The sequence below is a fragment of the Pithys albifrons genome, chromosome 6, assembly GCF_047495875.1.
Source record: "Pithys albifrons albifrons isolate INPA30051 chromosome 6, PitAlb_v1, whole genome shotgun sequence".
Classification (NCBI taxonomy): Eukaryota; Metazoa; Chordata; class Aves; order Passeriformes; family Thamnophilidae; genus Pithys; species Pithys albifrons.
Window position 1 is genome coordinate 10,656,258 of NC_092463.1, and position 14,520 is coordinate 10,670,777.

Here is a 14,520-nt window from a genome sequence, read left to right on the forward strand (position 1 = left end):
TGCACAGGTGCCACAAGCAAAGGGGGTATGGCAAAAATGAGATGAAAACAACTGGGAAGACCTTGACTAATCCCAGCACTTCAAAGGGGGCAGCTATTGTAGTTTTCATGGGAAGGTGGAAAAAGATTTTTCATGTCTGTATACCCACAGTCATCCTCTACTGCAACTCTGAACTGAAAAAGGGGTAGGTAGGAAGGAACCATCTCATGTACCAACGGAGCAGATCCACACTTTTCAAATTATTGTTTTACTGGGCAAAGCAACCAAGCCAGAAAACACTCCTCAATGGAAAACTGAGAGTACTTGAATTTTAAAAAGCCTACTGTGTTCCTAGGAAGTGGCAGATGGCAGCTTTGTTAAGAGCTGCAAACATTTATGGATATTTGTGGGAATTTTTTGTGTTTTGGTTTGAATCTTGCCAAAGGTTGTAGAATATGGGAGCACAACCAGTTTTTGCAACAATGAATAGTCTTACTGTTACTGGAATCTGCCCAGAGAAGTCTGTAAGGAAAAATCCCTAATGATGTTCTGACACCCTTTTCAGGTTGAAATTAAGCCAAACTGTTCAGCTTGTAAACCACTGTACTCTAAATCTAAGAAAGGTCATTATTTATAATATACCTGCCACTTTGAAATAATAAATGCCCTTTCATGGAAGCCTCTCAGAAAACCCCTCACTTTGTTCAGTTTTTCTATGCATCAATGTTCCATTCATTGAGCTCGAGCTCAGTGACATGCTCCCTCAAATATGAGCTTGGACAATGCCAAGCTTTGGAGAGCTGTGACAGTGTCTCCTTCCTTCATAATGGACACAGTCACAGTCCAGTTCTACAGCCCAGCACCGGCACTTTGGGAACAGTCACTTACTGTACTGCCAGTATTGTTTCCCTGGGTCCTTAAGGCAGACACAGCCCCCGGGCCTCCTCACTGCTAATACAATCTTCACTTCTGTACTAGTTTGTGTTCTAAATTTCCTGCTTTTCCTTGTGTTTTCACAAAAATTGATTTAATGGAGCAAGATGCTCCTCCTTTGGTCTTGAGAATGGAACAAATACACAGACAAGTTATGTTCTCATTTGTCATGCAATACCTACACATTATCTCCCTTATGGTTTGTGAAAGGCTTTCACAAATCAGACTGTTTCCACACATCTGTCCTGAGTTATGCTGTGTTTCCTGTTCTTTACATCTTTGTATACTCAGTTTTAAAAAATCCAAATAAACACAAAGAAAACTGTCTAAAGGAAAACCAACCAAAAGTGCAAGATGATAAAATAATTTTGTGGAAATGGAGAAATGATGCTGCAATAAAATCCAGAACATTGAGTCACTTTTGCTGTCAGAAAAAAAGTTAGACTTCCACAATATGCAGATTGGCAAGGACAGTGCATAGTACAAGATATACATACATACATATACGTGTGTGCGTATACATATATATGTATCTGTGTACTGAGTACAATACTACAACTCAGCAGTTTAACGAGTGACTGATTATCCACCTCTATTCAGCTCCCTAGAATTGATGGTTGTACTATGCTACTGGGTTACAGTAGCTTTTTCAGTATCAAGTGCAGTGATGTTAGGTAAGATTCACAGCATACACAGCAAGAAGAAATTGGACAAACCCTCAAAATTTTCATGTTTTGTACCTGCACACAGATCAGGTATGGAGGGACATCACACCCACTTAAAACAGAATTTAAAAAGCACAGTCTGATCCTGTTTAGGTGGTGTAAGACTTGGCAAATCTCTTATTCAAAGACATATTTGTGGAAGCTGTAGCAGCTATTTCCACAATGGTCTAAGACTCCTGGTCTTCAGTCAAAATAAGTTTCTTTTTTAAATGATCTAAAAATTACCTTAAGTCTCAAATTTGAACAGTAACCTTCTACTTTAAAACTGTACTCCTATTAGCATTTCCCATCTTCAGAGCAGCAGTGTAACGAACTTGGATGCATCCAGACTGCAGAGATCACAATCCTTTGTTTTAAAAGCCATGTGACTACAGAAGAGAGACAAAAGCTCCCTCTAATAAAGTGGTCTGCACCCCACAGCTCATGATGCACGATGGGTTAAAACCATTGCCACTGCTCAGTTTCATCTGTACGCTGTGTTGGGTGGTTTCTTTCCTTAACTAACAGTTGTTGCGTGTTCCTTTTCTCAGGTCAGCTGTGACATTGCCAACCAGCCCAAGCAACAAGAGTTTCAAACGTGGTCATGTCTGGAAAAGCACTGATTATTATTACCATGGCATGGAATTTATTTGTTTAATCAGACAGGGTACCTTTAGCCTCAGACTGTACATAATAAATCCAAATTTAGGCAGCATTTTGCATACCTCAGGCCTCCCTAATCTATGTATTTCCTTGATGAACTTCAAATTAGAAGTCACATGCACAAGTTAAAGTCACATGAAAGTTAAAACAGATGTCTGATTTTTGGCCCCATCTCCCTGGTTTTGATCAGTAGTAGGAAATCTGAATACCACCCTTTAAAAAGCACCAAGACATGATACAACTAAACAGGCTATTACAAAATTCTACTGGAAAATTTACCTGAACACCAAAATTGTGTAACTGCCTTTCATGAATCATAACGGATTAACATCATACATAGCAGCTTGATCCATTCCCAGATTGCAAAACTAAATGAAATCCTTTGGGTTTGAAATGTGATTCAGACTTTTGAACTTTATCCTTTTGTTAATAAATTTGCATAAACGTATTTTTTGTACAATTCACTTCAGCAAATGTGTCCCATTCAAAAGCAAACACACAATCACTGCACCTCCATTCAATCTTCCACACAAAACTGTTCCATTCTCAATTGTGCTCAGTTTGCTTCCCATGGTATCAGCTGCAGACAACACTTCCAATCTTTCTGTTTTTCTTAAATATCAAAAGAGATAATGTAAATTTAACATCACTTACCTTTATTTGGTTGTAACCTTATGTTTTGTTTATACTTTCATCAGTTATCAAACACCTCATTCTTCAAACATAAGCATGCTAAGTGTATTAGTACAGAGAACAGAATTGCTTTGGCACTACCAACTCTATCAAAGAAAGAAGAATTCACAAGGCATGCTTAGCATCTTGTTATACAGGTGCCACAGATTCTTGAGTATCATCATGAGTTAATGGATTTATTCTATGCTTTCCTCTGAAGAAAGAAAGTATTTAGTTCTCAGCAGGAAGTTTAGTTTTCAGAAAACCAAGGCTAGAAAAGCCAAATCTGTTGTTAATTGCAGGAGCCACTTTTTTTTAAATATAAATAAATCCTACCTTTTGATAAACCTGAATGACATGTTTCTAAAAGAAATTAAGCCAAAAAAATTATTAACAAAAATGTTGTATAAAATAAATTGAAAAAGGCATTTAGAGTGAAGCATGCAAAAAGATCTCATTTTAAATGCACAATTAAATTACACTTCAATACATTATCAGATTAGGCAGATGATTTAGGGTCTGAAGAGTCAAACTCTTGGCACTGCTACATCCATATTTTCCAGGGAAATATGTCACCAGTACTTATTATGAATTAAAATATGTACTGATGTCAAAACACTTTACAACTCAAAATCTGCAAGGTCACATAAAAATATGTTTGGATTTTCTTCATATATTTCCCATAGAAAGCAAATATCAGTAATTCAACTATAACTATATCTCGAGTATCTTCAGAGTTAGGTTTCTTCCTTCCTTCGAAACATCAGGTCGTCCATGTTGTGTCAAAAACTGCCTTAAATATTTAGCTAATTTAGTGGCACAAGCTGTAACAATTGTCTGCAGTAGGACAGAAGTAGTTCATAATAAAAAAATTCTGATTCCCCACACAGAATGCTAGAATAAACTAACAAATTTTAATGCTTAAAAACATTTTTTAAGGAGCAGAAACATAACCCTGTCCTTCGATGGCACTATCCACCTCCTGAGTAATTTTTACAACACCAAGTATGAGAGTCCCAGCTGTAAGAGGTCCTCCAAGTGCAAACTAACCATCTGTAACAGTGCTATTGTGTTACAACTGAATGTTATTTAATCAAGTCCAGATGGAATTTAAACTGCTGTCAAAAGTCGTGGGGAAAAACTTCTTCAAGAAAACCACACTGCACTGCAAAAGCTGAAACTTGGAGGCAATGATAGAAGTTTGAATGCTGTCTAAACAACTGAGTGAAAAGTTTGCATGTTCGCAGTTTGAGTGTCCACATTTGGAATGTCAAATGGAAAATTAAGTAGGGATATTACAAACAAAACTACAGAATGAAAGAAGCACTGAAAGGATGTGTCTGATTAAGCCTTCACTTGATATAAAGCAGATGACTTAAGGCTTAAAACATATTCAAATTAAACTTCTGTCTCTCTCAGTAGAAAAGACGGGGGGGGGGGGGGGGGGGAAACACTCAACCCAATTTCCTACAGCACAGTATTTCCCAGGGATGTGTTACCTGGCAGAGAACTGAGCAAATTAAAGCATTTATTAAACTGTCATGTTTTTTCTTTTCACAGAAACAACTTCTACATTTTCAAAGAAATTCATTCTCTAAATTGAAATCAGTCATTTGTGAAAAAACAGTTTGGCTTAACATTATTGTAGAAACGGGAGACTACAAAGAGGATACTGAGAGGGAGGCACCTGTAATCATAAAACAGGAAGGAAATGGCTTGGTGCTGATGTGATATAAGCCTAAACCAAAAGCTAAGCAGGCCTGGATCAAAATGGTAGTGTCCAAAAAACTTCACATGATGAGGAGGGTACTAAATCTTGATTACCTTAAAGCAAAGGCAAACAAGCCCTAAGTTCTGCAAACACAAGTTCAGATATCAGAGTAGCCTGAAGTATGTGGTATGTGAACTGATGGGTTTTAATACAGAAGGAAAAAAGGTGGTTTACAATTATAGGGTTTGCTGGAATTGATTTAAGTCATACATAGATTTGAAATTAGAAGTCTGATTAGAATAAAAATTGTTAGTGCAGGATCAACACCTGCTCAAGCCAGGCTTTGGCTAGACCAAAACACCTTCACACCAAAACCAGAACCTGCACATGAACTAAAGGTCAAAACAGGAGTCTGTTTTCAAGGTTTGACTAGACTCCTGCCTAGACTGAAACCCTAGTACTGCCAATTTTAAGATGGCCTATGATAGCACCACTGCCAATCTCCCGCCCCTACCCTTTCACCTGTCATATTTCTATCTGTGTATTGCCAGCAAGGTTATTCTGGAAACACTGACAGAGTAAGTGACTGGGATACACAAGCTGAGCTTCTAATGCTACATTAAACATTGAGACTGGGATCCCAGTTTATGCCATCTACTGACAGACCACACAGTCAGTGAGCAGCTTTTCAATTGAGCTGAAACATTTCATCTCTGCAGCACTCATGACATGAGGTTGAAGAGCACAGAATAAAAACCACAGACCAAACTTTTAATCCCATTTGACTGAACTGCTAAAAACAAATGGCTTCTGTAACCAAAAAAGAACTATGAAAAACTCAAAAGCAAGTGCATTTTAAGTTGCAGAAGTTAAGCCATTAATCAGAGAATGTGGACAAAACCACCTAAATAACAAGTTACTAGGTGTTTCTACTATAAAAACAAATGAAAGAAAAAGGGCAAAGGCATCACTGTTTTAGGAGGCTTACCTTCTTGTGAGTTTTGAAGTTAGTTTAGTAAACAGATTAGTGGAGCCCCTGGTTCGAGTCTGTGAGAGCGGCGTTGCCTCGTGGGACAGGCTGGGGGAGGCTGGAGGCCCGTTGTAGGTGGCGGTGCGGCGCTCCCGGAGCTGCCCGTGGAACGTGCTCCGACTGGCCGTTCCTCTGGGGAAACGAATACGATCAGGGGTGGTTGCACTGCTAATGCTGTGAGTTGAAGCAACGGGAGTTCTTTGATCGGGAATAGTGCTAGGGCAGAAAACAAACAAAAAAAACAATGCTAGAACTTCTTTACGGAAGCACTACGGTTCAGCAGGAAACACAAAACACTACGCTCTACAGTAAAGCATAAGCAGACACTTTTATATAGGCCAGGGTTGGAAATACCAACATTATTACAGCATTGTATGGAATCAAAACTCGTAAGAAGTTAGGATTAAAAGGCTGCCGAAACAGAAACCTACATAGGCAGAAAAGTGCAAACAGGAGTATCCTGGAAAAGACCAGATAAACTAAGCATATGGTGTTTCACTGAGAAGACTCATAAAAGAATAGACGAGTAAAGTTTCCTCCCAGGAAAGAGAAGCAATAGGTAACTTTAATGTCTCTCCCTCCACATTCTATACATACATCTTTGAAAGTCTTGCTAATTTGAAAGTATCCTATACAAAATTCTCCACAAACAAACCACTCCAAGCAGTGAAGTCCTTCAGGATACACAGTTTTAAGTCTCCCACAAACTTTGACAATAGGGAATGTCCAATACTCCTAACAATAGGAAAAAAATTAAGGTTCACTATTGCAGGATTATGTCACAGACAGCCTGACACACCACAAGACAAATGTAAACAAGACTAAAAAATGAGGAAACACACATCTTGTGGGCAATATATACTAGAACAATCTAAGACTAAAATTCCACAGCACAGTTAAGAAGCAGTGGGTATAAGTTAGTTTCACAACGATTTCAGGTTCTTACATAGGCCTGAAGTTATCTGCGCCATTGTCTATTGGAGGCAACATCATCTTCGTGTGCACAGAGGCTGACATGGACATCGACTTCTGATGTCGCAGCCGAACACTGGAGAAGGATGTGGTACAAACTGAAGCAGGGCTAGCTGCGTAAGCGAACATTTCTGTCAGGCTGCGAGGGGGTTTGGGTTCAGGCAGAGGCAGAAAGAAGAGCATGATGGACCAACAACAAACTACTGCATAGGAAAAAAAAAGCAAACTTTTCCGTCTATTAACTGATTTATCAAAGAACACGAACTCTAAGAGCCCTCTTCTATGTATACAGCAGTAACTACCCTACGCTTCCCTTAAAAAGTATCTTTACTATAGCACTTGACATCTATGAAGTGACCATGCTCTTACCATTAGCATCAGTTTGCAGTGATGTACAGACCCTGAATAACTCGGAATTCTGTGCCAAAGCCCTGGGATAAAGCACTTATGTAACTTGCATTGGTCTAACAGCAAGGAATGCATTAAAACCCCCACAAAACAGTTTCCAAAAGACTGATGTTAGCTCCATTACTGCCATGAAATCCTTTGTTTTCAGAATGTATCCGTGTTAAAAAGAAATTAGCGTAAGTTGGGCAAGCTGTCAAATCTATGTCTGGTAACTGAGGGACTTCACAGGTACAACTGAAACCAAAAAGACAACAATCTTTAACAGCTCCAGAGAGGCAAAACAGAAAAGGCTACTAGTAATCATCAACCTGTAGATGTAGTAGGCAATGAATACACCTGCTGTTTCCTGAAGAAAGAAATATGACTGTTGAACAGTATCTCTTATTGCTTGGCCACAAACATTAAATTTTGCAAATTACCAACCCAGAATATATACAGCACTGTCAGCACTGACAGAAGAATGGCCAGTAAGCTGTCAGCTTTAGAATATGTTAAAATAGGAGCATGAAATATTTTTCTTTCTTTGGGCCAAAATAATCTTTGCAGCCTTCACATTATCTAGAAATGATAAGGACAGGAGAAAACTGAGAGGCCACAACATGTTTTGGGCCTTTCAGACTACACCATCACATGTCATTCATCTGAAGTTTGCTTTAAAAGTAAATCAATTGTAATGCAGAAATATTGCTCGAGGTTAAGAAATCAGCACTTGCCAGTGACCATTTCATGATACTGCTTGTTCACTTCCAAGTTACTTCATGGTTACATGCACAAAAATTCAAGTCCCATTTATCTAACTGTGGTCTGTCAGACTTTGGAGAGGCGGATGCCAATCCATCAACAAGTGTCAGCTGATCCACTTCTCAGGCTTAGCTCTTAAAGCACTGGTACAAAAGACCACACAGCTCAGACTTCTGAATGGCTGACTGCAATGGTTAGCAACATATTCTTGGTTTTAGGTTGTTTTTAACTTTTCAGGATCTAGAAAACTTCGCCTGAGTCACACATGCATCTTTTTATAATGCTGAATCCATCGGGATGCCAACTATAAGAACTACTTACAACGAAGCCTTCAACATAGCCCAGCATTTAAATTACCCCAGGGTATTAAGAAATTGTAAGAAAATGAACATTCATCTCAAAACTAATACCCTGAAGTCAAATAATCCCCAAATAATTGGTCACTAGCCTCTCAACAACTTCTAGCTCCTTTCCTCTCTATTTGCTGCAGAAGATAAAAAAAGAAAGAATCTAGTTTTACAACATGCTAGACTCCAGTTTTACTTAGGCACTTGCCTCCAAAGACATGACATCTAAAGGTATCAATAAGGGACCAGAGCACATTAAAACATTTATATCTTTTTCTCTGATGATTTTCTAGAAATCAGCATCCTTGGATTACTACCTCGGGAACAAAGGAACGGCGAGCTAACAATTACCAATTAGTGCCAAGGCTTATTAAGAATCTGAAGCTGTTGTAAATCCTTTGTGTTACGAATGATTTAACGCAATTGCCTATCATTATGAAGAGCATTTCATGAGTCCCCAAGTGCGTTAATTAATGTTCAGACTTTGGAGGAAAGCCAACAGAACCATCTCCAGCAGAATGATTGTGTCAGCCACACAATGTGTTAAAGTAGAGAGATGTGAGACTTGAAAAACCCGATTCTTCTTCCAGTCTGGCACGGGGTTTTCAAGACTACTTTCTCCAACATCAAATAGCTGACTATCAATTCTTCAAAGTTTTCATACTTGCAAATAGTGCCTTCTCAGATTCAATGTGCAAGATAAAAACAGAACAAGCAACATTTTAACACTTTCTCCACAGAAAAAATAGAGACACTAATTCTGTGTATCTTGCCTTTTAGGGTAAGTCTCTTAAGTTTTGACTGGGTCACAGTCAGTACCTGATTGGCTATGGAAAATCTAACATCCAATCTGTAACAAAACATTTGTAGGGATTACTTCTGTCTGCAACATTTGCCACCAATAGACATTTCAAAAGCACAGAAACAAGTTTTAGTGAAACCCGGGATTTGTACAAAGTCCAGGTTCTACTTCAGATCTTGCTTCACAGAAGACAAAAAATTAACAAGTTTCTAAAGGTAGTTTCTGCCAAGCTGAGAGTACAGTAACACTGGAGATTCATTCTGGACAGCCAGTCCCATCAATAGCCATGTTGATTTAGCCTGCATTAAAGATCCCTGCATTTCATGTGACCAGTCAATGCTTCACCCAGTTACAGCAGCAAAATATACTCAGACATAAATTCTGTGCCAAATCACAGTAATTAGAAACTGTGCCAAAATGAACATGCAGTTTAGTACTAAAGCATTTCAGACAATGACAAGTCTCCAACTGTAATACAATTAGCAATGCATTCTCATTATCTTTTCTCTTTTTAACCCTCTATAAAGAGTAATGAATGTAGTACTCAAACATACATGATAAAAGCTATAAAGATTTTTTTTACCTGACAATGAATATATAGAAATACATATATGTATAAATTCTCAGACACTTCAAATGACCCAAATAAGGCTAATTTGTAGGAAAAGCAAACAATGTTGAAATATCATACTGACAATAAAATGTAAATTACACAAGGAAAACCAGTTACAGATATAAAACACTACTGATATAATTGCCAAGTGCTACTCAATGTGAACTTTTAGATTAATGTCCATATGTGACAAACCAGAAAGACATCAGTTTGCTGAGAAACTCAAAGCTGGGAAAAAACCATTCAAAAGATAGCTCCTTATGAGTATGTAATTACTCCTAAATTAAGAGGACATCTGAATCTCAACCATTGCTAGTAAACAATACCAAGTAAATTTAAAGAATGTAATAAAGAAATTGTAGACAAGGTATTGCAAAGATATTAGTTCATGGATGAACAAGAATTACATTAAACCAAAGCATTAAGTAAAAAAAAATGATCAAAACTATTTTGGACAGAAAGATTAATTTTCCAAAGAGCATTTGGAAAGGAAAAAAGCTATTACCATATCAAATTAAAGGATGGTGAACTTTAATCTAAACAAACTTGGTAACATTAACAAGGAGTAACCAATGAAGGCTGAGGCAGACACACCAGGAGACACTGTGCTGTACTTCACAAGACAGTTGACTGCAGGCCCAGCTGGCCAACTAGACTTTTGGCAAAGTCTTCAAACCTATACTTGACTGTTTCCTTTACTGCAGAAAGCTAGGAGGAAGAGACAGGGTCAAAATCATGTTCTTTATCCCGTGGCTCCAGGAATCAAATGGGGGACAGACAGACCTTCCATTTAACATCACAACTTGGCCACTCATAAACTGCCAAAAGGAAAAGTTTTGTGCAAAAATGGCAGATCTTTCACCAACTTCATCACAAGTTAGAAAATAGGTGTTTTGTTCCTACTCTTCAAAATATAAAATTAGGAAGAAGTGGAGAAAATTAGAAAGAGTAGGAGAGGTGTACACATTCTTCCAAGCTTAAGCATTAAGTACCAGCTATCTAGGCATTCTCCTGGCAATGGTCAACTACTCACTGTTACCAGCTTTTGACAACAGCAGAATTCTGAAGAGGGATTGGAACTTAAAATACCTCTGTCAGCCAGGAAATTTGGTGGTATTCTTCTGATTGTTACTCTATACCTAATGTCTACATTCACTACTATATTATTTCTGACAGCTCTCTCAGCCTTCACAGGATGGCACAGAAGGGACTACAGTGCCAAACACCACATGGTTGACTCCAGTTCCACTGCATGCTCTAGTCAGGGTTTGGTTCAGTGAAGTAAGAAGAAACTTGCTATTTCTTTGACTGTTTTCACTCAGAATAGAGACAGCTGCTTCCCCCCTCAAGATGAGTCCTGTAAATACTGGGAAGCAACCAGACTACCAGGATCAGATTATGGAATGCTATCAGTCCAAGGCAGTGGCCTATTTCATCTTTGCTCAGAAAAAACATACCTTCTCCTTGAGACTTTGTAGCAAAATTGGTATTCAAAATAGTCCTAATGAAGCACAGTTTAGAGTGAAATGTAAAAAGAGAATGGCCCAAGAGAGAAGGACTTTGTAGTCTGACACTAAGCAAGCTTATTCTGCAAGCATAGGCTGTGTGGGCACTGGAGCTCACAACAGATTTAACATGAAGGCTGTTACAAATATTTCATGTATTTAAGTAGAAGTTAGAAATTTCCTCTCACATTCTAATTATAAAGACTATACAAATTGAGTATAGAAAAAAAAAACAACAACAAACCCCAACATACTTACTGGTGCTCCATAACCAAAGATCTGTACTCACCTTTCATTATGAATTACATTAGAATACTAGTGGTTTCTAAATTAGGCATTACAATTTTTTGGAAATGTGAAGACAAGGGACATACACCATAGGAAGACATTTCATATACCTGTTCTCCTTGCCATTTTGTATCACTGAATGCCTATCAGCAGTGGTTCTTTCACTACAAACATATGTGTTGCGCCGTGTCATTGCTCCAGGGGCAGTATTATTCTACAATTAAAAAACATAGGCTTGTTATTACCCACAAAAGATTCTGGGGTTAAGTCTACAGATAATCAAAGGCTGTTTTATTTAATGTCAGTTCTACACAGTTGTAAAACTGACAATAATTAAATGAATATACATACACCATCTACTACTTTTAAAGAATAAGGCAATCAGAAAAAATAATTCTAAAAAGTTGTTCTTGTATTTCCTATTGCAGACTCAAAATGAATACTGCTTAAAGTTTTTAAGTACTGATGCTCTGAATTACAAATTCTTAGCATATACAGCATTCATCTACATCTGGACAGCTTGTGTCTTTATAGCCTATTTTTTAAATACTTTACCACTTGTAGCTTGTAGAATTTTCCTTTAAGTTAAAATCATACCCTTAAACAAGATAGGAAAAGCAAAGACTTAACAAACAAATGTGGTAAAATTCAGTGGGAAGTTAAACATGGACTTCTAATTATTAAGATACTATAAAACACTAGGCAAGTTTTAGAAACAGGGAAGAATAAGAGACAAGTTTCAGAGAATTTTAGTAAGACATTTTTAAAAATACACATTTAAATACAAGCATAATACATTGAGGACAAGAGAACCAGGGGAACTTAAACTACAGACCTTACTTTAGAGGGGAGAAAAGAAATAGAATTACTTTGCCTCTGTCTTTACAGAGAAAGAGGGTGGAGATATGCCCAAGTTGGCGGTCAATTTTCCAGGAACGACTGAGAAGCTACAGGTAATTCACAGATAACAGAATTATGAAAAGTTAGATGCAATTACTGTAGGAAAAGCATGGTGGTCCAGACAAACATGCACCCCCGGGTCAGAGAGGAAGTAAAAGCCGGCAAGCCTTGTATTTTTCTTCCCACCCCAAAAACAAAACACAGGAAACTGCATATGGTTGGAAAGTGGGAAAAAAACCTTTAAAAGTTTTCTTTAAAGAAAAGGATCACAGGGCAAAGCAGGAAGCAAAATAGGCTATTAACTTGAAACATCACTGCTGGGGAAAGTCTTGGAGGAGGCCGGCTTAAGGGAACGACTGGTCAGGACCTGGATAAGCACATGTTGAGTAAGGATGGCCACCAAGAATCAGGCAGGGGACTTCATGCTCAACTAACCTTTTGGAGTTCTTTGAAGAATTATGCTATGACAGACAAGGGAAATTCAGTGGATTTTAAAAATAGCATTAAGAAAAGGTTTTGCATAAATGGTCACAGGAGAGAGCCATGGGAAGAAAGATTAGGAAAAAAAAAGAAAAACTAGTTCAAGCATAAAAAGAGAGTATCCAAACCTTTTTTGTTTCCGAACCTGAAACAAAACTGTTAAAAGCGGAGTATTCTCAATAACCAGCAAAAGCTCCTCCAGTGCCTTAAAGCAAAATACTTGCTAACCAAGGAGTCTCAAGTAACAGAATCCCTGAGCTACAGATTGAACAATGAAGCCATCTTGTCTAAGAGACTGACCTGTTTGTCATGTATCTTTTTAGTGAATGTACAAATTAAAATACAACAGTGAAGTGTGCAGTCTCCTAGTGTTAAAAAGTACAAATAATATCAACAGTATTTTAGGTCAGCAGAACTATTAATTAAATCATAAGGTGGATGTAGCTATCTGAAGTGTTCTCAAGTATTCTTCACTGGATACTCCTCAGGCACGTGCCAAGCATCACCAGAAGTCACCGTGGCCCTTTTCTTATGCTTTACTCCTTACACATTCCTTGTCTTCAAATGTGTTTATTTTTTAAAAGAACACCATTGATTCTTCTGCTTTCCTGTGCAAACTCTGTCCCTGTGCAAACTCTCCTCTCTCTACTAAACTTGGCAGCACCTGAGGTGAAGTTTTGTTTATGTGCTCTTGGGAGGTCACACTGTGCAAGGTCACACTTTGTGGAGGCCTTGCAAACTAATGGTACAGTGAAGTATTGCATATTAGTATTTGCAGATCACTTTGTTCTGTGTTCCTGAACATATTAAGAGAACAGAGCACTTGGAATATCCAACAGTGGTTTTCTGGTGGGAAACACCCACAATAATGAGTGGCTTCTTTCTTTCCACCTGCTCCCTTTGAACATTAAGTATTTGTTCCCCTCGACACCACATAATATTACAATGCACTGTGATGCTGTATATCTGCAAAAACAAGACTAATCTCTGTGCTGGACCAAACTAAGACTAAGCATTTTTAGGTTTGGTCTTCATATCTGAAATCAGAGGACTGTAAGGATGCACTTCTCCTGCTCATTCTGAAATGTGAAGACAGAGGGATCAGTATACAGTTTTTCCTGTTTGGCTCAGATTTCAGAGGCTGGGAGAAGAGATTTAATCATTTCAAGGTTTCAAATTTCAGTTTTAGCAAGCACAGTCATGGTACTGGAGCCTTTAGAGTTTTTAGCAGATGACCTTTCACAATTCATCAAGGAAGCTCCTCAGCTGCGACTTTTTTGTTCAGCCCATCTACAGACTGCTAATCTCTGGGCATGACTAAATGGCACAGGTGCACAGCACAGGGAACTGGTATCAATGGCACCCTGCTTCCCGATGGAATGACAACCCCTAGGGTCAGGGTTAGCTGCCCGAGTTCACCCTCATGGCATCGTCTGCCTTGCTCACAGGAGTGCTGACACTGCAAAAGCACATGTTGAGACTTGTGAGCACATGTACAGGGTCCAATCACAGCACAAAGGATGAGTTTGTGGTACAGAGTCCTCCTCTTTTCCTGAGAGAGTCTTGTGTGCACTGCTTAGACAGGCTGTCTTCCCAATAAGAGACACCATGGCAAGGACCGACAAAAAACTTACAAAAAGCCAGTTTCTGACTTAAAATAGTGAGCCAATCTATTTACTTAGAGAACCAGTATGGTATGTGGTCCTAAATGATTTTCCAAATGTACCATCTATTCTCCTTTTCCAGTTTTCTTAAAGCTGTTCTAAGGGTTC

The 14,520-nt window shown here is 38.3% G+C and overlaps 1 protein-coding gene across 12 annotated transcripts in view; it reads right to left on the reverse strand.

Moving 5' to 3' along the window:
- The window catches only part of MARK3 (microtubule affinity regulating kinase 3), a 62,286-nt gene that overhangs the window by 5,909 nt on the left and 41,857 nt on the right, over positions 1–14,520 (reverse strand). For 4 of the 12 annotated variants that reach the window (XM_071557443.1, XM_071557446.1, XM_071557447.1 and 1 more), the window contains 4 exons: positions 11,479–11,582; positions 6,639–6,803; positions 5,651–5,908; positions 3,288–3,314 (listed from right to left, as the gene is read on the reverse strand). In XM_071557443.1, coding sequence (XP_071413544.1) covers positions 3,288–3,314; positions 5,651–5,908; positions 6,639–6,803; positions 11,479–11,582 — 554 coding nt within the window. The remainder of the gene's footprint in view (positions 1–3,287; positions 3,315–5,650; positions 5,909–6,638; positions 6,804–11,478; positions 11,583–14,520) is intronic. The other 8 variants (XM_071557444.1, XM_071557448.1, XM_071557449.1 and 5 more) reach the window with 3 other exon arrangements.